This window comes from Tiliqua scincoides, chromosome 11, assembly GCF_035046505.1.
Source record: "Tiliqua scincoides isolate rTilSci1 chromosome 11, rTilSci1.hap2, whole genome shotgun sequence".
Classification (NCBI taxonomy): domain Eukaryota; kingdom Metazoa; phylum Chordata; class Lepidosauria; order Squamata; family Scincidae; genus Tiliqua; species Tiliqua scincoides.
In genome coordinates, this window is record NC_089831.1 from 398,560 (window position 1) to 423,534 (window position 24,975).

Here is a 24,975-nt window from a genome sequence, read left to right on the forward strand (position 1 = left end):
CCTCTTCTTAGAACCTTTACCACACTTAAGTTCTTGGTTCTCTTTAGTTCAAATGCTTTCCCCCACCACAAAAAGGGTCTCCCCAGCCCCAAGCAGCAGCCATTAATTTTAAAAAGATATCTGAAAGGCAAAAACCCCACCGTGATTTCTCCAAACAAATGTTTTCCCAGCAGCAATACCTTTGTAGTAATTAGCATGTTCCACAGCAGAAGATATAGCACCCTCCCCGCCAGCCAGTACAAGTCAAAATCTCTCCCCACCTTCCTTGTTAGTTGCTCTTGACCGGCCCTGCTCTCCATGTGCTCTGGATGGGGCAGGGTGACCAGAGGTCATAACTGCCAAGGAGCCCTGTTCTACCCACTCTACACACACTCTCTCTCTCCCCCCCCCCCATCCCTGCCAGAAGCACAGAACCATCTCCCCTACTGGGCATGGAAAAAAAGTGCAGGACCCTGCACTGGGCAAGCTTGCTACCACGCAATGATGGAAGGAACCAGAGCAAGCAGGCTTCTTCATGTCACCCTCTCCCATGTCATGTGCCTATCAGGGGGTTGTTATGATTGGTCCCTAAGCAACAGCAGCCTGACCTGATTAGAGGAGGCTGCCTGTGGGGAGGGGCTGAGCTCTCAGGGAACACACACTACAATGGAGGACATTCAAACAGGTTTGGAGGACAGGAGGCTGAAAAAGAGGACAGGTTTGGAAAAAGGCTAGGGGCAAACTGCTGGCTCAGTGGGGGCAAAGCCCCCCAGCCACAGCCCTGCCTCACCTGCCTCCCCACCACTGCACATCCCTGGAGCCTGCTCACGGCTATTCAGGCCAGAGCTACAGCACACAGCAGATGTTGCCCCCCCCCAACAGGGCAGGGCAAGATCAGATACAACGGAGGACAGAATGCCTGCCCCTTAAACCACTGAAGAGGGAATGTTGCAGCTTGTTAAACCATCTTGAGTCGCAGCTGCCAGAATTCCCTCTTCTATACTGCGGTTCAAGATGCAGGCACTCTGTCCTCCATTCCATCTGGCTGCCCCTCTCTGCAGCCACACCCCCTTGTAAGCTTGGTTGAAAGGGCAGCAGGAGGCCTGGAAGGCACTCTTTGGGGGACAGCTTTTTTTTTTGCTGGTAACTCATTGGAAGCAGCTTCCTTCCCTCCCACCCTATCCTGAGAACAAATAATGATTGCTGAGCATGGCCCAGTGTTCAAGAAAATGCACTTTATTTAAAAATATACTAAAGTACAAATGCATTTAAAATCAAGTTCAGAACCAAGGCTCTCAAGTAGTCAAGTTAGTGTTTTCACAGATGCAGGAGAAAGAATAGCCTGAACTATCGGGGCACAGACCTGAGGTGTGAGTAATACCAAAGCAAGGGGGAACTGAGACAGGCCCCAGAGAGGCAAGTGCAGTCTTTGGTGGTAGCTGTGATAACTGCCTGAGCAAGGTGTTGTCACAGGGAGATGGCGCTTGGAGCATCAGGCTGGCTTCTTGCCACACCCACTGCAACTCCACATTCCCTGCTATTTGAAGAGGAGAGTGTTCAGTGCAGTGTACAAGAGGGAAGGCCCTTCTTCAAGCATGCACACCCTGTGAATGAGCAATCTGGTAGACAGCTGCAAGAACCAGTAAGGAGAGAGGCTGCCCCCTCTCTCAAGAAAGGCACAACAAGGTTACACAATGAGGAGAGGAGCAAGAAGGCACAAAGGTGGACAGTGGGGAAGAGCTCCTCCTCGCAGCACCAAGAAGGGCAGTCAGCCAGCACCACCGCAGGTTCTCCTGCAGCAACAGGTCCACAGGTCAAAAGGATCGCTTGGAACCGTCTCCTTCCACTGCCCCAGCAGAACCCAGTGGTGACAACTGTACCTTGGGCCATTTTGTCTGTGGCAAACTAAAAGGAATGCACAGGGGGGAGCACCACAGCAGAGGCAGCCCCCCCCCATGCCAGCTCTGGCAGAGAGTCCCCATTTTTGCCAAAGAAACACCTCCAAAGAGGCTTAGCTGTCCTGATCCACCACCTTCTTTCTTGTCCGGCTTCGCACTGGCCGAGCAGAGCCCTGCAGAAGAGAACAAACACAAGCAGTGGGGATGCATCCCAATCCTCTTTCAGCCCAGGCCCCAAGCTCCCTACACTGTCAGCATCAGGATCAAAAGGGACCACTTTCTATGTGTAATCTCAAAATTCCTCTGGAAAAATTTGCAGTGGTTCTGGAGTTGGACTTAGACCTAAAAAAACCAGGTTCAAATCCCCGCTTGGCCATAAAGCTTCCTGGATGACTTTGGGTGAGTCACACCCTTTCAGCCTCACCTATTTCACATGGTTGTTGTAAGGACAAACAGAGGGAAGGAACCACCCTGAGCTCATTGAAGGAAGGTGGCATAAACATGTGAAAAATAATCAGTGTCTGTGTGCCATGGGATGAAAAACATTGAAAATTGCTGGCTTAGCATGTCCTTTTCTTTGCTGAGCTGTGTGTTCAATAAAGCCTGTTTGTCATTGGTAAACACTGCCCCAGACTGTTTCCCATCCAAGATCAAAAGAGCCCACTTTTGTGGGGCAACTGGGCCTGCCCAGCCCTTTCGGTCCCTTTCCCCTTGGGGGCAAGTCGGTTTGCCCTCTAGCACCCTCTTCTCCAGGATGCACACATACACACACACCCAGACCTCACCTCTTTGGCCAGGGGCCTCTTCTTCACCGAGCGGAGGCTCTGGCTTCTGGACAGTGGCTTGGAGAGCAAGGGCTCCTTGCTGCGGCCTCTGCTGCTGGGGGAGAGCTGGGAGTCTGACCAGCATTCCTCCTCGTCATCCTCGGACCCCACTGGTTGGGGGGCTGTCCTGTGCCCTGAGGGACAAGGGCAGTGTCGTTCAGGCGAGAGACCCTCTCTGCTTGAGGGCTTACTCAGAAAAGGCTGCCCTTGAACACACACCCCTCTTCAGCCTGACTTGCTGGCCCCTGGACAACACCTACATTTTAAGTCACCTCAGAACATCATCCTGAGTGATGCTAAGGAGGAAACCTCTGCGGGAAGGACCAGGGAGGACGGGAGGCTCTACAGAGAGCTGCATGCCATGCAGTCTGCTCTGCTGCTGGTGACTCTTCTGTGTCTCTCCCTTTTGTTTTTAGAAGTGACAAAGCTGAGGCCTCCTACCTCCAGTCTGCCTCTTTTGCCCAAAGGAAGCAAGAAGGAATCTCTGCCTGCATTTGCCTAACAAGCAAGTGTGTTTGGGGGAAATCTATGTTTGCCAGTATCAGAGACCAAGACCCCAGGATTGGTCCAAGACCCCCAGTAGCTTTGTATTGAGAAGGACTGCAGAATTCTGTGTTTTAAAATTTAAGTCCTTCATGTACCTTTTAGAGGGTTTTAAAATACATTTTATAAATTTGCTTGAAAAAACTTGTTGGCTGCTCCACCACCACAGAGGGTCCTGGACCCCCAGTTTGCCCCTCAACAGCACCTCTCTGCTCAGATGCTGCTAGCCAGCACAGCCAGCCCTACTCTAGAGGCACCCCCAGACTGGTACAGTGCAAGGCATTTCCTCGGTCCTGGCTTGTTCCACTACAGACTCAGGCAGGTTCCTTCAGCGACCCACCATCCAGCACTCTGGGGGAGCAGGCCAGAGAAAACAAGCTGCTTACCTATGGGTCGCCGCCGCAGCTCCTGCTCCTCCAGGTAGAGGGGGTCTGAGTAGTGCACGGGAGTCGAGTCAGGAATGGATCGCAGGTCCTGCATGCTGAAGCTCCGCAGGCGGCCAGCCAGGGCTCCTTGGCTCTGACCAGAAAACAAAGATGGGAGAGAGATGATCGGGAGGCACATACACAGGAGGAGGGCATTTCTCTTCCAGGCAGCTTCCCAGAGGCAAGGAGGGGAAACAGCCACACCAGAGCATCCTGCCGTTATTTCTGCTGCAGAGGGGAAGGGGGACCCACTCGCCAGCAGGTGCTCACTATGCTGAATTACACCCAAGCAGCACTGTGGAGCTCCTTGCAGGGAACTCAGAAGTGGGGGAGGCAGAGCCTGGGGCTAAAAGGGCTTCCAGATGAAAGGACTGAGCTATGACACAGAGGCTGCAACAAGAGGGCAGATCCCTAAAGAGACCACTGGTGGAGCTCTCTTAGGAGATCATTCTAAACAACACTGGAATCAAGCAGGAGCCACTTGGAGGTTGCATCCTTCTCACACCAAGCAGAAGCCCATATCCAGGCCATCTAGGGGAAAAGGGCCAACCCAAGCCAGGAGGTATAATCCATCTCCAAGCCTGGGGCGCTGGCCTCACAAAAGCTGCCAAACGTGTTCCGCTCAACCACCCCACCCTCACAGAGGCCTGCTCAGAAGCCAGGTCACCTGCCACAGGGTTAAGCAGAGTGAGACAGCTTGCAGACAGAACTTGGGCAGCTGGGCAGGCAAAGCCTCTAAGCCCTGCAGAGAGAGCTGCGCAGATCCTGGTTGCCAGAAGGACTTCTTGGGCAAATGGGACAGGCTCCTGCTTCCCCTGCCAAAGTCCCCACTAGAGCGCCCCAACGACCAAGCAATGCAGCCTGGAAGTGCTGGAATGAGGATGCAGGAAGACCCTCTCATGGCTGCAATGCTTCAGGCAGGGCAGCCACAGCATGTGCCTCAGGAACAGAGGGGACAGCACAGCTCTGCCTCCCCAACTCCCACCACAACACCACATAGCCCAAGCGAACACACCACCCACAATGCACTGAAACTGGATTACCTTCGCTGCAGCTTGGACAGCAGCTGTGGCTGCGACGTTGAGACTTCTCTTCCCAAAGCTCACGAGGGTCTCGTATCCACGCTCTTTGGCTTGAAGAATCAGCAGGTCAATTTCCTGCAGAGGGAGAGGCATCGGAAGGTTAACACATCACTACAGCTGCAAGGATGCAAGAAAGGCAGCTTGTTCACAGTCCACACACAACTGCTCTGCCTTCCAGTCAGGTGTGGCAGAGTGGCCACAGCAGAACCCCACCCACCAGGCTTCCCTGCACTCAGGTGACCAGGTGTCACCCGTGCAGTGAAGTGCAGTGCAGTGCAGGGCCCAGTGCTTCCCGCAAACATGCACATTCTTCCCCCTCCCCCCAACAAGCAACTGCACTCCTTTTTCCTGGCAGAGCACCCAGGAAAACAGGATGGAGAAGGGTGGCAGGTTCCAGGCCCAAGGCCCCACCCACTGAAAAGAGCGGGCCAGACCAGGAGTTCCTTTTACCTTCTCTCTGTGGGACAATGTGGGATGCACAAACTTGCGGTATAACAGGCTGGCCCCCCTGGTGTAAGGGGACAAGAGCCACACAACAAATGCCATCTTGATCTCATAGTAGAAGGGAAACCTGTCCAGCAGAAGATGAAAAAGGCAGTGAGGTCCCTGGAGAACCCTGAGCTGCCACTTTCTCAATGCCCCACACAAGTCAAAGCAGCTCAGCCAGGACTCCTGGAGCACCATCTCACACTGGGCGTGGGGGGTGGGGAAAGCGACAGATTCCTGAGCATGTACGGCTGCTTTTAAGAATGTCACAGACAGTGGGGGTGAGTGGGAAAAGAGGCATTCCTTTTCAGCTGAGGCTAGAGGCAGGGTGGGAGGAAAATCAAAAGGCAGGATCCAAGCCAGGAACACGCATGCAGGGAAGCTTCCCTAGGCAGGGGGCATCTGGGGACATGGACCAGCACAGCTTATGTGAACACACACTAGCTAACTTTTAAGGTGTCACAAGACTCCGCTGTTTCCTTTAGGAGGGGGGCGGGAAACTAGGTTTAAGGTCCTCAGCTAAGCATGCTCATCTCAAATAGGCCTCCATAAATTTGGTAGCAAGGTGAATTTATACCCCAATTGGTGTGGGAAAATTCTCTCTGTATTCTTTCTGTGCTCTGGAGCTCATTTTTCCCAACACTAACCTTCGATTTTAGATGAACAACTCAGGCAATTTTCACAGAGTTAAGAAACTCAAGAATCCCCACGCAACACTAAGATTCAGATGGCTTCTGGTTTGTGGGGCTCCTTGAGGGCCAAGGGTCCACAAAGGCCCCCCTCTGACGTCACTGAACTCACCAATGAAGAGCAGAAACTTGATTTCAGAGTCAAAATGACTCTGAAATCAACCTGGTGTGTGCTTAAAGACTGACCAAGATCAGTCTGTCCCACAGCACATGAAAGGTGAGATAACTGCTGCATACACACCTGGATCCCCCCCCCCAAGACCACAATGGACATGACACAAAGCAGTTGCACCTGCTCCACCAGCACAAGACAGCTGGAATTCCATTCTTTCCAGAGCACATGGAGAAGGGCTGCTCAAAACTACTCTGATCCACACTTGTGTTATTTCAGAATATATACAGAATATATTATAACAGAACCAGCATTCCATTTTTCCAGAGAGAAGACAGCTCAGATCACCCTTCAGATCCACTGTCAGGGGCAAGACACCTGCTGCCAAGACAGATGTCCGCCAACAGGCATAATTGAGTTGGCTCTTGTCACTTCCTTCCTAAAGCTAGGACTCAGCACACCCCCATTTAGCCAGCCAAAAATACTCCACCAACTGACCAGTCAAATAACGGCCAAGTATTTTTGACTACGAGGGAATACAAGCTGAAAAGCAACTGAGGGATTCCGGATGAGATATTCTTAGGGTTCAATCCTAACCCCTTACGTCAGTGCTTTCCAGAATTGACAGAACGGCAATGCAGCTCTGAGGTAAGGGAACAAACATTCTCTTACTCTGAGGAGGCCTCCGGGAGTGACACCCAACTGCAGGATGCAGCGCACATCCCTTTGGCACCGCTATGCCAATGCTGGAAAGCACTGATTTAAGGGGTTAGGATGGCAGCCTTAACTTGATAAAATTGCAACAGAGAAACCATGAGAATTGAAAATGCACACCCACCAATTATGGAACATAATCAGAAACTGATTGCAGCAATAATAGTGATGCCAACACATGTCAGTGCCGCCCAAGACACTGACCAGTTCATCTGGGGTTTTTATAGCCAGGATGCGATACTAGAGGCTGCTTGACCAAGAGCTAGAATCACAATCACATGGAAGGAAAACATACAGTTTGCAAGGAACCAGAACCCCCTGGGGGGCACCAAGGATGCGCCTAAGGAACAGACCACTGGCTTCCACCCAGTCATGCCTTTCCTCCTACCAGCTAAGCAGCAGCACAAGATGCAAGTGCAACCATGCAAGCACCTGCCCCCTGGTCAAAACCCAGCAGTGGAAAAAGTCAGTGTGGCAAACAGATGCATCCAAGGTGCTTACTCCTACCGCCCCTCAGCCTGCAACTGGAGAAGGTGAACTGTGGGGGCCTGTGGAGCCTGCAGGGACAGGAAAGAAGCCGCAATAATGGGGAGGTGCAAGCAAAGGCCTGGCTCTTTGGGGCTCCGCAGCTCAGAATCAGCACCTTACAGCAAGCAGGAGAGGCACCCTGAGAGCTCAGGACCCCAGTCACTCACCAGGAAATGAAGGTGTCTGTAAAGGTCTCCGTAGCCATAAAGAGGGCAAAGACAATCCAATACATCATCCAGCGCACCTGAGAGGACATGGGGGAGACTTTAAGCAGATCCGGCTCTATGTTCGCCCTCCCAAGCAATGAGAAACCCCCTCAAGAAAATGCTGCCCTCTTGTGCGGGGCCTGAGCTCAGATACCCCAAGGTGGGGGGATGGGACAGGCTTGGCTTCTCTTTCCACCTGCCAGTGTGCACAAGGAGGCACATGTATATTAAACACGTCAGGAGACAAAAACACCCCAAGTTCCTTCTCTGAAACTGGAGTCTGACAAGTTTCTAGAATAGTCCCCCAAACTCCTACATGCAAGTTGAGAGCACTGCAAGTTGCTGCAGGGGAAGGGGGAAGCAGCGCAATCCCCAGGATCAGGCTGCTGCGGGGGATGGGAGAAGTTCTTTTATTTACCTGCAGCCAGCGCAGCAGTCCTGGGGTCCCTCTGCAGGGCTCCCCATGCCTACAAAAGTCTAAAAAAAGAAAAAACAGGCACTTCCAGTTTTCATGACAGAACTGAAAGTGCCAGGTTTTTTGGTGTTTTTTTAAAGACTTTTGCGGGCACAGGAGCCCTATGGAGGGCTCCCCAGACCCTCCGGACCCCCCAGAACTGCAGTGCTGTCTGCAGGTAAGTAAAAAAAACGCTCTGGGGATCGGGTTGATGCCTTCCCCCTCTCCCCATCCCTTAAAGGTGTAGGGACAAGTGCTTCCTTGGCTGGTGGGCCACGACCCAGCAGTTTGGGAACCACCGTACCAGAACATTTCCCACTGCCTTCCATGAATCTGGATCAGACAAAGCAAATTAACAGCTCAACGCTATGCATGCCTACTCAGAAGTAAGTCCCATTATAGTCAATGGGGCTTACTGCCAGATAAGCATGCATGGGATTGAAGCCTTATTTCGTAGACACATTATGTTCTTTTTACTGATGATACACACCTGAAGTTTCCTCCCACTGACTCAGCCCCTGGGCCTGTCTACCTCTGTACTGCCCACTCCAGCTGGCAGCAGCTCTCTGGAGCCTCAGGCAGAGAAGGGTCTTGCCCAGACCTGCCTGGAGATGTTGCCAGGGACTGAAACAAAAACTCTCTGCCCCGAAGTGGCTGTGCCACTGAACCAGACACTCTTGCTGCAAGTCATCTAATTTTTTTCTCTTTAGCTCAAAATATTTGATAAGAAAATAAAACAAAGCCCACTCCATGTAGTCCAGGCACTGCACTCAAAGCTTTGCTTGAGTGTCAGTTCACTGGAGTCCTCACACACCCCGATGTCTCTTAAATACTGGAGGGCACTAACAACTGCCAGCACCACAACTCCAGCAGCCGCCCACCCCGACTCACATATTCCCGGATGTTCTTCGTCTTCACAGCCTTGTAGGACGCGTAGGCTGGATACAGCATCCCAAACACCAGCCTGTAACGGAAAGGGAGAGTCAGGCAGGCCGGCCACCACCGGTACAGCCCAGCCAGCAGCCAGAGGCAGGAGCGCTTTCCATAGCGCAGGGCCTTGGCCTTCACTGCCTCCAGGACCATGAAGGCAGCCCTAGTGAAGGTGCCTGTTCCAGGCCTGCCTATGCAAGGATGGAGCCAGGTGTGCCCTGGAGGGCGGCAAGTCCAGCCAGTCTGGCAGGAAAGGGGCAGAGCCCACTGAGCACCAGCCAGATAGCCCCAAGACCCAAGTCTGTGGCAGACTCCCAGCACAGGAATCAGGTGCCCTGAGATCTTCTGCTTGCTGCACACAGCCTCGTCTTGCTCAACCAGAGGTAGGACCAGCCTGACTGGCTCCCCAGCCCACACACTGCTGGATTTCAGCAAGAGGAAGGACCAGGAATTAGGGCTCCAGGACCGAAAGAACCATTATCAAGGCTTTCCTGGGGCTGGCCAGCTTCCCCAGCTGATTTCCCTCTCCCAGTGGCCCCAGAACAGGGACATGAGTCAAGGCAGGAAATGGTTCAGCAGCCCAACCATTTGATACTGGAGGACTGAGGCAGATCTGACAGATCCAGGCTTCCTTGCTGGTCAGGTGTACTCAACAAAGGATGACGGAGTGACCAGCCAGGCAGCATCACTTTTAAGGAATGTTTAAGCTGGGCTTGCAAGCAAACACCAAATCCAAAAAAATGAGAAGATGATAAATCCACAAGATTAGCACAAGCCTGAATGAACAGGAGGCCCAAGATCTAGGAAAACCACACAAGGAAGGGCCGAAAAAGCCCTCTTTCTACAGACTGTCCAGGGAGACTGAGGTGCCTCAGAAGGCAAACCTGGGAAAACAAATTTCACAACCAAAGCACCAGGAACAAGCCTCAAAGGTACTGAGCTCAAGGGCAGAGCATGTGCTTGCACAAATAAGCCCTCAGATTCCATCGCTGGCTGCATCTCTTGCCAAAAAAATCTGGGAGGCTGGGAAAGACCTTGCTGCAGCCGATACCCTGGCAAGCCACACACCCTCAGTCAGAGCAGACAACACTAGGCGGGATGACCAGTGGTCTGGCTCAGGCGTTCCACATGCCAACAGTGGGCAGGAGAAACACTTCTGAGTCACTGCACAACAGATATGCTGCATTTTGTTTCTGAAGGCCAGAAAGAGGCTCTCAGGCAAAAGGAGCATTTTCAAAGAAATAACCATATAAATTGTGGATTTAACTCAGAGCACAATCCTAACCAATTTTCCAGCACCGAGGTAAGGGCAATGCAGCTCTGAGGTAAGGGAACAAACATTCCCTTACTTTGAGAGGCCTCCGTGAGTGCCCCTCAACTGCAGGATGCAGCACACGTCCCATTGGTACAGCGATGCCATTGCTGAAAAGTGGGTTCGGATTTGGGCTTGTCTATATTTAACAATATTTGACTCAGACTGCTAAAACACACACACACACACACAACCCATTCACATGTGTTTTGTGGAAGGTAGACAACCCTCCTGAAATAAATCCTAACTGCCCAACACCACTGCTTGACCAAACAGAAGGGAGGAGGTTGCCTCTTCCTGAGTCAGACTCCTGGTCCATGAGCTTCAGTGCTGTCCAAACAGATTGGCAGCAGCAGCTGAGCAGAGGTTCAGGCTGGGACCTTTTCTATGGCCTCCCAGGAGACGCTGCCAGCCAGGGCTCAAAACTGAGGCACGACTCAGGACCGCATTGCAAGAATACTTGTGCTTGCCTCCATTAACGTCCAGCAAGTGGTACCTTGCAGACGACACCAAACTTTGCAGACATTTGCAAACATTTGCAGACACCAAACTTTTCCAAGTGGTGAAGACCAGAAGTGATTTGTGAGGAGCTCCAGAAGGATCTCTCCAGACTGGCAGAATGGGCAGCAAAATGGCAGATGCGCTTCAATGTCAGTAAGTGTAAAGTCATGCACTTTGGGGCAAAAAATCAAAACTTTACATATAGGCTGATGGGTTCTGAGCTGTCTGTGACAGATCAGGAGAGAGATCTTGGGGTGGTGGTGGACAGGTCGATGAAAGTATTGACCCAATGCGCGGCAGAAAAAAAGGCCAATTCTATGCTGGGGATCATTAGAAAAGGTATTGAGAACAAAACGGCTAATATTATAATGCCATTGTACAAATCGATGGTAAGGCCACACCTGGAGTACTGTGTCCAGTTCTGGTTGCCGCATCTCAAAAAGGACATAGTGGAAATGGAAAAAGTGCAAAAGAGAGCGACTAAGATGATTACTGGGCTGGGGCACCTTCCTTATGAGGAAAGGCTATGGCGTTTGGGCCTCTTCAGCCTAGAAAAGAAGCGCCTGAGGGGGGACATGATTGAGACATACAAATTATGCAGGGGATGGACAGAGTGGATAGAGAGATGCTCTTTAGACTCTCACACAACACCAGAACCAGGGGACATCCACTAAAATTGAGTGTTGGGAGGGTTAGGACAGACAAAAGAAAATATTTCTTTACTCAGTGTGTGGTCAGTCTGTGGAACTCCCTGCTGCAGGATGTGGTGATGGCATCTGGCCTGGATGCCTTTAAAAGGGGATTGGACAGGTTTCTGGAGGAAAAATCCATTACGGGTTACAAGCCATGATGTGTATGTGCAACCTCCTGATTTTAGAAATGGGCTATGTCAGAATGCCAGGTGCAAGGGAGGGCACCAGGATGAGGTCTCTTGTTATCTGGTGTGCTCCCTGGGGCATTTGGTGGGCCACTGTGAGATTCAGGAAGCTGGACTAGATGGGCCTATGGCCTGATCCAGTGGGGCTGTTCTTATGTACCTGAGATGGTGTTTGGTGGTACTTGTGGGACCCCTGGACTCCTGCCACCCTTCAGCAAGACCAGGAAAGCAACACAACAAACAGCAACAGGAGGCTCCAAAACATGCCTTTCTGTGCTCAAAAAGCCCTCCTGCCCACCCTGAGCCTCTCAGTGCCGTTTGTCACATCACCTCTGGCCTCCCAACACAGAACTAACTGGAAACGATGTCATCGCCAATTACTTCTGGTGGTACTTTAAAAAGACAGACCACCTGAAGTGGCACAGCAGGGGACAAACATTGAGAAACGCTGTTTTAAAGGATTTTAATACCGCTTTTCTAAAAACCCAAAGCTGAGCTCACAAGTTTAACTTGCCCCTGCGCAACTGAAGCTCACAGGACAGCTGCATCTATGGGATGCACAAGGGGGGGCAAGCGGGAAGGCACCCACCACCCTCGCACCCAACATTTAGGTTCAACATTTAAATCCCCACTTTAGTAGCAGCAGCAGCCGGACGTGCACCTGCCCACAGATGCTCTGACTCAGCCCTCCCTAGGGCTGCCCTCCCTGGGGCTGTGCAGGCTGCCCAGGCACGCTCCGCAGGCCCATGGGGGTCTCCTCAGAGACACCTTGGGGCAGAAAGCAGGGACATGAGGTTGGTGGGGAGGCAGAGCATCACCACTGGAGTCCTTCAAGAAGTGCCACCGCTGTGGGAGGCACCCAAGCACCCACAACCCACACGCTCCTCGGGAGACACTTTGAAACAGACAGCAGGGACATGGGGCAGATGGGGAGGCAGGTGAGGCAGAGCCTCCACGCTGGAGTCCTTCAAAAAGCGCCACCGCCGTGGGAGACGCCCAAGCACCCAAAACCCATAGGCTCCTCGGGAGACACTTTGAAACAGACAGCAGGGACATGGGGCAGATGGGGGGGCAGATGGGGGGGCAGTGGGTCTCCCCACCCTCCCCTTCCAAAAGCGCCGCCGCCATGGGAGGTGCCCAAGCACCCCACAACACACGCACTCCGCAGAGTCTGGGGTGCAGGGTCACGCTCCGGGCATGGGCTGAGGGTGCCTGGGCGCCTCCCACAGTGACGCTGCCTTTCGAAGGACTCCAGCGGGGAGGCTCTGCCTCACCAGCCTCCCCGCCCGCCAAACAGCCCTAGCAATGCAATTCTACACAGGTCTACTCAGAAGAAAGTCCCATTAGGTTCAATGGAGCTTACTCCCAGTGGTCTTGACTGCCCACCCCACCCGGAGGACAGGGGGCTCCGGGGCATGTGCAGAGCTCCCCCTCCCCGCGCGGACTCACACCACGGCGCGGCACAGGACGGCAGAGAGCATGGCCAGAGCGGCCCCGCGGGCTGCGCCTCGTCAGCGGCGGTGAAGAGACGGCAGCAAAGCTCCGCCCGCCTCGCCCGCCTCACGGCCACTGCCGCAGCCGGACGGTTGCGGACGCCCCTGCGCTCCTGCGCACGCGTGGCTGGGAAGCCTCCCACGGGCTCACTGTGGCCACGCCCCTTTCAGGGGGACCAATGGGAGGAGGGCAGCCCGTGGCCACGCCCCGCGGCTGCTGTTCAAATCTCTGCACTTGGACCGGCTCAGAGTCCGGCGGGGCGACGGGGGGGGTGCTCTTGCTGGGGCCCCCCCCGACACTGTGTTGGAGAGATGATGTGGCCCTCCTGCCAAAAACTTTGGGCACCCCTGGTCTAGAGGATAGAGCCTCCGTCTGCCTGAAGATAACATCCACAAGGTCGCCAGTTCGAGGCCACCGGCACCTTGAAGCAGCTGACAAGCTGAAGCCCAGCTATTCCATCTGCTCTGAGCCTGGGAGGATGGGGGCCAGAATGTGAAGCCAGATCAGAGTGAAACATCTGAATTGTTGTGGTTCTTGAAAGATAGAACCTTCTTTCAATTGTAAAAATCCCTACAGGGATTTAATCAGCCTGCCTGTGTAAACCACCTTGAATAAAGTCTTGAATAAAGACCAAGAAAGGCGGTATATAAATACCTGTATTATTATTATTATTATTATTATTATTATTATTATTATTATTATTATTATTATTGGAGCCAGGCAAGTACTTTGAAAAGCACCTCCTGTGGTGGCGCTTTTCAAAGGACTCCCCTGGGGAGGCCTTGCCTCACCTGCCTCCCCACCCACCACAAGTCCCTGAATCTGGATCATCTTCGCTGGAAGGCTCTCTCTGCGTGCAGGGACTTGCCTGCTGTTCCCAGCCAGGGCTCCTGCTTTCAGGTGTCAGTAGATGCAGCGTTTCTTAATGGTTCAAGTTGAAATTATTTGGGGTTTAAAGGCCACCATCTGCAAGCATTTCTTGCCTGCCACGGTCTTTCCACTAGCGGGGAACAGTTGCCACAAACAGCCCATCTGCAGGAGGTGCCTTCCTGTGGCTGCCCCACCTGCTCTTCCTCCTCCACACTTCCTCTCCTGCTCTGCCCTCTCTTTCTTGGTCAGGAGCAGGAATAGCAGTGGCAGATGCATCTCCAGGTTTGGGGGGGGGGGGCAAAATAACATAACAGCCCTGCTGGATCAGGCAATAGGTCCAGCTTCCTGTATCTCACAGTGGCCCACCAAATGCCCCAGGGACCACACCAGATAACAAGAGACCTGCATCCTGGTGCCCTCCCTTGCATCTGACATAGCCCATTTCTAAAATCAGGAGATTGTACATACACATGGCTTGTAACCCATGAATTTTTTCTCCAGTACGGGTTACAAGCCATGATGTGTATAGGCAGCTGAAGAAGAGATGGGGTTTTGAAGAAATTTATCCTGGTCACTCTCTAAAATGAGACACTCCACTGGGCTCGACTATGCTTGTCTGGTTTTCAGAGGCCAGCTACATGTTGCTTGGTTATCATGGTAGCTACAAGCTGCCTGTGTCTGGTGTTCCAGTCATTTCCCCCCCCCTTAGTTTCCCAAACACTGTGGGTTTGTGTTTGTGTGTGTGTCTGCCCCCTTAGTTGCAGGCTGGTTCCTCCCTCATCCCAACCCCCATTTTCCAGTGACAGTTCAACGGACACCCAGAAATTCCATTTCTGTTGATCTCAACATAAGAACATAAGAACATAAGAACAGCCCCACTGGATCAGGCCATAGGCCCATCTAGTCCAGCTTCCTGTATCTCACAGCGGCCCACCAAATGCCCCAGGGAGCACACCAGATAACAAGAGACCTCATCCTGGTGCTCTCCCCTACATCTGGCATTCTGACTTAACCCATTCCTAAAATCAGGAGGTTGCGCATACACATCATGGCTTGTACCCCATAATGGATTTTTCCTCCAGAAACTCGTCCAATCCCCTTTTAAAGGCGTCTAGGCTAGATGCCAGCACCACATCCTGTGGCAAGGAGTTCCACAGACCAACCACGCGCTGAGTAAAGAAATATTTTCTTTTGTCTGTCCTAACCCGCCCAACACTCAATTTTAGTGGATGTCCCCTGGTTCTGGTATTATGTGAGAGTGTGAAGAGCATCTCCCTATCCACTCTGTCCATCCCCTGCATAATTTTGTATGTCTCAATCATGTCCCCCCTCAAGCGTCTCTTTTCTAGGCTGAAGAGGCCCAAACGCCGTAGCCTTTCCTCATAAGAAAGGTGCCCCAGCCCCGTAATCATCTTAGTTGCTCTCTTTTGCACCTTTTCCATTTCCACTATGTCTTTTTTGAGATGCGGTGACCAGAACTGGACACAATACTCCAGGTGTGGCCTTACCATAGATTTGTACAACGGCATTATAATGCTAACCGTTTTGTTCTCAATACCCTTCCTAATGATCCCAAGCATAGAATTGGCCTTCTTCACTGCTGCCGCACATTGGGTCGACACTTTCATCGACCTGTCCACCACCACCCCAAGATCTCTCTCCTGATCTGTCACAGACAGCTCAGAACCCATCAGCCTATATCTAAAGTTTTGATTTTTTGCCCCAATGTGCATGACTTTACACTTACTGACATTGAAGTGCATCTGCCATTTTGCTGCCCATTCTGCCAGTCTGGAGAGATCCTTCTGGAGCTCCTCACAAGCACTTCTGGTCTTTACCACTCGGAAAAGTTTGGTGTCGTCTGCAAACTTAGCCACTTCACTGCTCAATCCTGTCTCCAGGTCATTTATGAAGAGGTTGAAAAGCACCGGTCCCAGGACAGATCCTTGGGGCACACCGCTTTTCACCTCTCTCCATTGTGAAAATTGCCCATTGACACCCACTCTCTGCTTCCTGGCCTCCAACCAGTTCTCAATCCAGGAGAGGACCTGTCCTCTAATTCCCTGACTGTGGAGTTTTTTCAGTAGCCTTTGGTGAGGGACCGTGTCAAACGCCTTCTGAAAGTCCAGATATATAATGTCCACGGGTTCTCCCGCATCCACATGCCTGTTGACCTTTTCAAAGAATTCTATAAGGTTTGTGAGGCAAGACTTACCCTTACAGAAGCCATGCTGACTCTCCCTCAGCAAGGTCTGTTCGTCTATGTGTTTTGAGATCCTATCTTTGATGAGGCATTCCACCATCTTACCCGGTATGGATGTTAGGCTGACTGGCCTATAGTTTCCCGGGTCCCCCCTCTTTCCCTTTTTAAAAATAGGCGTGACATTTGCTATCCTCCAATCTTCTGGCACCGTGGCCGTTTTGAGGGACAAGTTGCATATCTTAGTCAAGAGATCTGCAACTTCATTCTTCAATTCCTTAATAACCCTTGGGTGTATGCCATCAGGGCCCGGTGACTTATTGATCTTTAATTTATCAATGAGGTCTGAAACATCTTCTCTTTTAACCTCTATCTGACTTAACTCCTCGGTTAGGAGGGGCCGTTCGGGCAGCGGTATCTGCCCGAGGTCTTCTGCCGTGAAGACAGATGCAAAGAACTCATTTAATTTCTCTGCCATCTCTAAGTCTCCTTTTATCTCCCCTTTCCCTCCCTCACCATCCAGAGGGCCAACCGCTTCTCTGGCGGGTTTCCTGCTTCTAACATATTTGAAGAAGCTTTTATTATTCCCCTTAATGTTGCTGGCCATGCATCTCAATGGAATTCTGTTGATCTCAATGGAATCTGGGGTCTTAGCATAGCTGTGACTGGGTGAGGGAAGGATGAGAGATGCCCCTCTCCAGACAATGTAAGAACTTTAGTTAGCACGTTCCTTTCTTTGGAGGCTGTGAACATTCTGAAAGGTCCTGGAAGCCACAAGTACCATTTAGGGCGCAATCCTAACCCCTTATGCCAGTGCTTTCCAGTACTGACATAAGGGCAATGCAGCTCCTAGGTAAGAGAACAAACATTCCCTTACTTTGAGGTGGCCTCCATGAGTGACACCCAACTGCAGGATGCAGCACACGTCCCATTGGCACCGCTAGGCCTGTACTGGAAAGCACTGACATAAGGAGTTAGGATTGCACCCTTAGAGCCCTTAAAATAAAAACACTTCCTCCTTTGTTGTAAGCTACAAATGTCTCTCTACATACCTAGGGATTTCCCCAAGTTTGCAGAACTACTACCTTGTTGTGAGGAGGCCTGGTTTCATTTGCAAACTAGCCAGCAACTGCCTGCTTTGAACCCTGGCTAAACACCCTGAAGTGTGTGATGGGCCCAGAAGTTACAGGCTGAAATAGGCCTCGGTTTTAGCTCATAGTGAGAAAAGGTGGAGCTGACTCTCCTATTGGCTGATAGGGCATTGACCCCTTTGATTGCAGGCTGCCCTGCAGCTGTCCAAAGGAGGTTCTACTTAGCCCTTGAGACAAACCTGGTGGCCTTGGGGTGCCAGTGAACAGCAGTGACCTTTGAAGCAACAGATGTGTGCCTTTGATTGTGTGCAGGGGGAGAGAGCTGTGAAATTGATCACTGCAGCAGTCCTGGGGAAGGGGGGCAGGATTAACTCCTTCCAGAAGATTCTTCTCTTAGCAGGGCATTTGCAAAACACAAATTTGAAAATTGAATAAAATACAAGACATGAGTAGGAAAGGATGTGAACCTTGGCATCTATCCTCCTAATGCAGTGTTTCTCAACATTTGTCCCCTACTGAATCACATTGTATGGACCACCTATTGAAAGTATCACCAGAAGTAACTGGTGAAGATGTCATCACCAGTTACCTCCAGGCTGGGATGCCAGATACAATGCGACAAGCATCAGTAGGAAGCTCAGGGTGAGTGGGCCTTTCGAATGCGTGGAAAGCACATGCATGTGCTTGGTCTCAGGAAACCTTTCGACTGGCCCAGGACAGCAGGTCAAGGTCATAGATGGGTTGCATTTATTTGTTTGCTTGTTTATTACAGTATTTATACTGCCTTTCTTGTAAACTCAGGCAGGGCCTCTGAGTTTTATCAGGGGGTACAAAGTTTATTTTGGGCCAATTCCCAAAGGGGAAGGGGACAATGGGGGCAGGGGGCAAAATAGGGCAGGGGGAGCGTGCTGACAGCCAGCAGTCTTTGGAATTCAGGTCGACCAGGTTTCTTGATGCAGAGCCCAGGTCTACCTGATCATGTGGCTTTGGCAGCTAAATAAAGTAATATGGAAAACTAAACACACTCCTCTCTATAAAATCTTTGAACTATGGAGAATCCATTGCAGAAAATTACCATCTTTGTATTTGGGCTCACACTAGAATGGACCAAAATGAACTTCTGCAGCAGCTGCAGCCCCACAGCTGGGTCCCTGAGCTCCTACACATTTCTTCATGGTTTTCAGATCCACAAGCCAAAGAGCTACTATAGCAGGCCAGTTTCCTCCCAGATTTGACACTGTTTTAAGGAGGGTCATGGATGCTTTCCTGGGCCTGGTGTGTATGGCTGGCAGCAGCAGTTAACGCAACATGTACATGACTGTGCCCCAGCATTATGCGCTGGCAGTGAATTCAGGTGAGACAGGAAAATGTCAGGTCCCAGGAACTTTCTGGGCCCCCTTTCTGACCCTGGGCTGGGGTACAAATTACCCCCTTTACCCCCCTCCTGGGCCCTGGACTCGGGCGGTCGTGGGACCTCCATTCCCCAGATGCCGCCCTTCAGGTGCAGGCCTCGTTGTGGCCGCATAGCCCCTGCGCTCCCCAGGCAGCTCAGAGCCTGCTTCAGGCTGTTTCCTGGGCCGGGATCCGTCTCCCGTCACCCATCCAAGGCAAAGCCGGGGCCAGTTGGTCCTGCTTAGCCCTCCCGCAGGCCCTGCCAGAGCAGGAGCGGCCCCTGGACCCCCTCTGGAGGGAACAGTGGTGGGGGCCAGGTGCTGGTGCAGCTCTCTGGGAGGCTCTCTGGGAGCTCTCAGCTCTCTGGGAGGCTGGGCAGGCGGCCACTCCGGCCCCAGGCCCCTTCTCAGGCGCTTACTCCTTGGCCAAGAGGGCTGCTGCAGAGCCTCCATGTCCAGAAGCAGTTGCCTGTGTCTGGTGGTGGCAGGCAGTGGCGTAGCTGGAAGGGGGCGGGCAGCCAGCCTGGCAGGGAGCAGCGTGGGCGAGCGGCCCCTCCTTTCGGAGCCATTCCCCCGTACGGCTCCGTTTTGCCCCCCGCCGGGGATGGCTCCGAAGAGAGGGGCCGCTCGTCCACCTCCCTGACGGGCTGAGTGCTCCGCCCCCTCCAGCTACGCCACCGCCTGCCGCCACCAGACACAGGGCCTCTGCAGAGCCTCCATGTGCAGAGGCAGTCACCGGCCACTGCCAGACACAGGGGGGGCTCCAGGCGCCTGGGGGCGGGGGGGCAGCAGGACTGGAGGGCCCTTGGTCCAGCGCCCCGCCCAGCAGCCTCTGGGCCCTGCTGGCCTTTCCACGGCCTCCCACCACAGAGACGGAGGGGAAGACGGCCGTTGGAAGAGGCCGCTCTGGCCGGCGAAAGAACCATAGAGCCGCGCGGGCCGCTCTGGGAGGGGCGGAAGAGCGTCGCTGCGCTGACCCGGAAGGGGAAGTCTCGGGACGTCCGGTGCGTGCGAGTGGCGTTGGAGGCGACGACCGAGCCGGCCCTGAGCTAGAAGCGCGCCGCCGCCATGGCGGACGTGACCGCCCGGAGCCTGCAGTACGAGTACAAGGCGGTGAGTGTAGGGCCGGGCCGGCCCCCCCCGGGCCTGCCGTCGGGCACTGCCCCCAGCGAGCCCGGCCTGCCCGCGGGGTCTCGCGTCCCGCCTTCTGCGCCTCGTAGGCAGCCGGGCCAGCTAAGGGGCAGAGGCAGCTGAAGGCTCCCAGGCAGAGCCCCTCAGAGGAAGGCCTCTCTGCACTGAGGGGTCCGGGCCAGCTGGGCACCGCGCAGGCTTCTTGGGCCCGTCCCTGTGCACGTCTATTCAGAAGTAAGCCCCATTAGAGTCAGTGGGCTGACTCCCAGGTAAGTGTGGAGAGGATGGCGGCCTCAGAGGCCACTCCTGCGCAGGTCTACTCAGGAGTCCCATTGCAGTCAATGGGACCTGCTTCCAGGTAAGTGTGGGGAGGACAGCAGCCTTCTGCACGGTGACAGGTGTCAGGACATTGCAGACATAGCACTGTTGAAGCCAGTTCCAGAACACACTGGTTTGATGCTCTGATCAGTGGTTCTCAAACGTAACATAAGAACAGGCCCATCTAGTCCAGCTTCCTGTATCTCACAGCAGCCCACCAAATGCCCCAGATAACAAGAGTCCTGCATCCTGGTGCCCTCCCTTGCATCTGGCGTTCTGACATAGCCCATTTCTAAAAGCAGGAGGTTGCGCATACACATCATGGCTTGTAACCCGTAATGGATTTTTCATCCAGAAACTTGTCCAATCCCTTTTTAAAGGCGCCGGGACTTTTTAGAACGAGAATCTGTCAGGACCCACCAGAAGTGATGTCATGACTAGAAATGACATGAAGCAGGAAAATTTTAGCAATCCTACCCACAGTTGTCCAGGAGTAAGTTCCATTGGCTACCATTGTTATACCAGTGTTTCTCAAACTGTGGTTCAGGACCCACTAGGTAGTTCGCAAGCCAATTTCAGGTGGATCCCCATTTGTTTCAATATTTTATTTTTAATATATTAGATTTGATGCCATCGTGGCATGTGACTACATTTGGGGAAATGTGACAAGCTTATACTTTTAACAGTCTGCTCTGTATATTCTTTTAACAATGATAGTCAATAGGACTTACTCCTGGGTAACTGTGGGTAGGATTGCAGCCTAGGATTGTTAAAAATTTTTCCTGCTTGATGATGTCACTTCCAATCATGACATCACTTCCAGTGAGTCCTGACAGATTCTCATTCTGAAAAGTGGGTCCCAGCGCTAAATGTGTGAGAACCACTGTGTCATACTATTTATGTATAGTAGCCTGTTCCAGCCAGCAACAAAAGCAGGTGCAACTTGCAGTAAGCATCAAGCAGCAAAACTGATGCTTAGAAGTGAGCAGAAGTGTCAAAAATGCAATTCAGGCATAACCAGCTGAGCGTCAAGCTTGCCTGCCTAAACAGACATGTTTTAAGGAGGGTGTTACTATTAGAATTGCAACTAACCTTGAAAATGAGTATTAGGACGGTTTGTTGCTAGTATTTTTGCAGCACACTAGTTATGTCAGGAAGGATTCTCTGTTAACATGATGCAGAAAAAGCATGAAGGAGTCCTGTTGCTACAGTATATCTATTTTCCTCCTCATTGACAAGCAGGTTGGGAAACAATTGAACATGAGTGATCAGTGTAGTGATCAGCCTGAGCATTTGGAAGGTTTTGTTCCATGGACTTCCTGATCCATGATCCGTTTTGTTCCATGCAAAATCCTGATCTCATTTCTTGTCCTGTGATTTTTCTAGAACTCTAACCTTGTACTTCAAGCGGATCGTTCCCTGATTGACAGAACACGGCGCGATGAACCTACAGGGGAGGTCCTGTCACTGGTTGGGAAACTGGAAGGGACTCGCATGGGTGACAAAGCCCAGAGGACAAAACCTCAGATGCAGGAGGAGAGGCGAGCAAAGTGAGTATGACTCTGTGAGACTAAAGTTGCAGTCTCAGTTACAAGGGAGTAAGCCCTTTTGAACGCATTGCCTGTAAACAAAGTATCTGACGTCTATTATGAACTGTCTGGCTGAATATTGAGCTGTGCTGTTTGAACATTTATTGTATTGCACTTACAGCTGTCAGGCTCTGACACTGTTTTGCTGTGCTGATGTGGCTTGAAATGTTCTGTTTGGGAAATGGAAGAGTATGCAGTCCAGCTTTTGTGAACAGGTGGGAAGTTGTCCGTGTGGCTGGAATTAAAACCTCACTGTCTGGAACTGTTCCTCACCTCAGGAACTGATTGAGGACAGAGTAGAGGTCCTGTGGCGTAGAGAAAATGGGAGCCCAGAGGGAAGAAGATTGAAATATGCAGAGGAGGCTGGTCCCTGAGAAAGAATAACCTAATGGACAGATTGGTGGAGAATGAAGCAAAGCTGAGATGGGGAGCTGAGTTGAGCTGGGAGGCTGAGATAAGAGAGGTCTCATTTGAGGGGAATTAAAAGTAAAAAAAGCTTCCAATGCTGAAGTTCAGGAGGGATTGTATACTGTCATAGAATTGGAAAGGACCTTTTTACCCAACCCTCGGTCTGAAGCAGAAAAATCTTTTCTAGAGCATTTGCCAAAGGTGCTTGGCAACCCACTTGGCAAACCGCTGCTCAAAGATCTCCAGCAAGGGTGAATGCACCACTTCCCCCGATATTCTGCTTCACTCTCGAACTGCTCTTACTGTTAAGAGTTTTTGGAACTGTGGTTTACCATTAATTCTGAACAGGGCTAATGTGTCCCTTATGTATTTCTCTTCAGTACTTGTTTTTGGACTATGGATCTCACTGTCCTGATCTTCTTCTCTGCTTTCTAGGAGGCGGAAGCGTGATGAGGACCGGCATGACATCAACAAGATGAAGGGTTACACTCTGCTTTCTGAGGGCATCGATGAGATGGTGGGGATTATCTACAAGCCCAAGACCAAGGAGACTCGGGAAACCTATGAAGTCTTGCTAAGCTTCATTCAGGCTGCCCTGGGGGATCAGGTGAGAAAGGGGCAGGGCGTGTGGTGGCCGATGTGATACCCAGGAATCAGCAGCAGGGTTGCTGACTTAGCAGAGGTCTGAGACACCCATGTTTGCTCTGGTGTAGTGGTTTGGGAGGTGGACTTAGACCCGGATGATCAAGGTTCAAATCTCCCCTCAGCCACAAAGCTTCCTGGGTGACCTTGGGCCAGTCACTTTCTCTCAGCCTCACCTACCTCACAGGGTTGTTGTGAGGACAAGAAGGAAAGGAGGAGCAGCTGTGTAAACCGCCCTGAGCTCTTTGGAGGAAGGGCGGTATAAAAATGTGAATTAAAAAAAATAAAAATAAAATAGATGCAGGCTAAAATAGCAACGAGAAAAGTTCATGGCACACTTTAAAATTGCTGTGGCTGCTATTGGGCCTCCGATTGAGTTTTACTTAAAAAATTTCTCTACATCCAGGTGAGAAGAATGTTTCAGCTAGTACTATATACCAAAGAATTACCCAAAGAAAAGTAACAATGACTGAGTCCTAGTGAAATTAATGGGGATTGAGCTAGTCATGACTGAAGTCTCATTGATATCAGCAGTGCTTGGTCATGACAGACTTGCTGTGGTGTAGTAACTGGGAATCAGCCTGTTTCAAAGGGCAGTTTTGGCATCCTTGGGCCAGGGATGAGAGAGCAGGTTTAAACACTTACCTTACAGCTGCTGGTAAGGTAACAGCTACCTTACATACCTCTTAGAATGGTCATTATGTCTTATGCATATTAAACATCTATGAGCCCCTTTTAGTATATTAATGTGGAAAAGCAGAGTATATGTTTTATATATAATTATAGTTGTTGGATGAGTTCATAAGAGCCAAACTTGATTTCTTTAAAATTCATTTGTTCTCTTGTATGTTCTGGCTTGGGCTACCCTCTTACATGCAGCTTTTGGTTCCTTCCTTTGGTTTTGTACCCAAGGAATAGCAGTGCTTCCCAGAATAAATTCTCAGATTACACGGAGGCACATCCAGAAATCAGGTTTACGAAGTCGAGTTCTTGCTTCTTGCAGCCCCGAGACATTCTTTGTGGAGCTGCCGATGAGGTCCTGGCTGTCTTGAAGAATGAGAAGCTGAGAGACAAGGAGCGGCGGAAAGAAATCGACCTGCTTCTGGGACAGACAGATGATACTCGCTACCATGTGCTGGTGAACCTGGGCAAGAAGATCACAGACTATGGTGGAGACAAGGAGATCCAAAACATGGGTATATAAGTAGCATACACTTTCTACTCCTTTTTGTGATGTTCCCTCACAGCTATGTTCTGTCCTAAAATGTGGGTCACTGGTGACATGCCAAGACCTCAGTTCACCATCTGGTTGTGAGACTTTGTGTGTTTGCTGGAAGTCAGCACAGGCTGGCTTTTTCCCCCCATCACTGCAGGCTGAAAGAGCCATGAATGAAGGCCATGACTCACCCTTGTACTGAAGCATTGTTCTTTGCCAGTAGCTTCATCTGTAGGGTTTGTCAGCTGATAACATGAAACTGAGTTGCTTCTTTTTGATCTTTTCTGTCCTTTGCAGATGACAACATTGATGAGACTTATGGAGTGAATGTTCAGTTTGAGTCTGATGAAGAGGTAAGTGAGTCAAAGCTTCATGGGATTATTGAATGGAGAACTCACTCAGCCCAGAACCCCAAGTTCTTGCCTGTCTGTACTTTGAAGTGACCTCTCTTCTGCTTCTGAATCCCTCCCATGCTTTTCAGTGGTCATTTTGTTTGTCCAGCTGTTATCAAGCTCAGAATGGGGATGTTTGGTTCTTGGAAGTGTTGAGCGACATCTTGGAAAGGGTTGCTAATGAGAACCATTTTGTTCCAATCCAATAGGAAGGGGATGAGGATGTTTATGGTGAAGTTCGAGATGAAGCATCTGATGATGACCTGGAAGGGGATGAGGCAGTTGTCCGCTGCACCCTTTCAGCAAATGTGAGTTGTCTAGGGAACAGTTTGGGACTCTTGCCATGTATTAGGGTGCTGGCATCTGTCAAGAATGGCAATTTTTGTGATGTGCAGAGTTTTAGGCTCTTTTAAAAGTATGTTCTACCTTTTTGTTTAAAAAATGCTCACAGTAGCTTGTAAAAACACTTAATAAAGCAATTGCAAACCCAGGTGTTGGAAGCAGCAGAGCAAAATTATAACTTGGGCATTGCTTGCACTCTACCGCATCATATAAATTATATGTATTTTTTAACATATTATATATATATATATATATATATATATATATATATATATATATATATATATATATATATATATATATATATTAATATATATATATATATATATTA

The 24,975-nt window shown here is 51.1% G+C and overlaps 2 protein-coding genes across 4 annotated transcripts in view; one reads left to right on the forward strand and one right to left on the reverse strand.

The window, feature by feature from the left end:
- Positions 1–1,199: 1,199 nt before the first annotated feature.
- On the reverse strand, positions 1,200–13,144 carry REEP4 (receptor accessory protein 4). 3 transcript variants are annotated; one of them, XM_066639394.1, is made up of 8 exons: positions 13,010–13,144; positions 8,832–8,904; positions 7,448–7,524; positions 5,202–5,322; positions 4,713–4,826; positions 3,631–3,763; positions 2,663–2,835; positions 1,200–2,050 (listed from the first exon to the last, which is right to left on the reverse strand). In XM_066639394.1, the coding sequence occupies exons 1-8, from the start codon at positions 13,039–13,041 to the stop codon at positions 1,991–1,993; spliced, it is 783 nt and encodes a 260-aa protein (XP_066495491.1). In that variant the 5' UTR covers positions 13,042–13,144; the 3' UTR covers positions 1,200–1,990. The 3 variants fall into 3 exon arrangements, with proteins under 3 accessions (XP_066495491.1, XP_066495492.1, XP_066495490.1); XM_066639395.1 differs by having other exon boundaries at positions 12,924–13,105; XM_066639393.1 differs by lacking the exon at positions 13,010–13,144 and having other exon boundaries at positions 8,832–9,023.
- A 6,453-nt stretch (positions 13,145–19,597) lies between these two features.
- The window catches only part of SNRNP200 (small nuclear ribonucleoprotein U5 subunit 200), a 41,637-nt gene continuing 36,259 nt past the window's right edge, over positions 19,598–24,975 (forward strand). The window contains exons 1-6 of the mRNA XM_066639296.1: positions 19,598–19,719; positions 21,442–21,605; positions 22,488–22,659; positions 23,698–23,890; positions 24,208–24,263; positions 24,512–24,610. Of these exons, the coding sequence (XP_066495393.1) occupies positions 19,675–19,719; positions 21,442–21,605; positions 22,488–22,659; positions 23,698–23,890; positions 24,208–24,263; positions 24,512–24,610 (729 nt within the window). The 5' untranslated portion in view covers positions 19,598–19,674. The remainder of the gene's footprint in view (positions 19,720–21,441; positions 21,606–22,487; positions 22,660–23,697; positions 23,891–24,207; positions 24,264–24,511; positions 24,611–24,975) is intronic.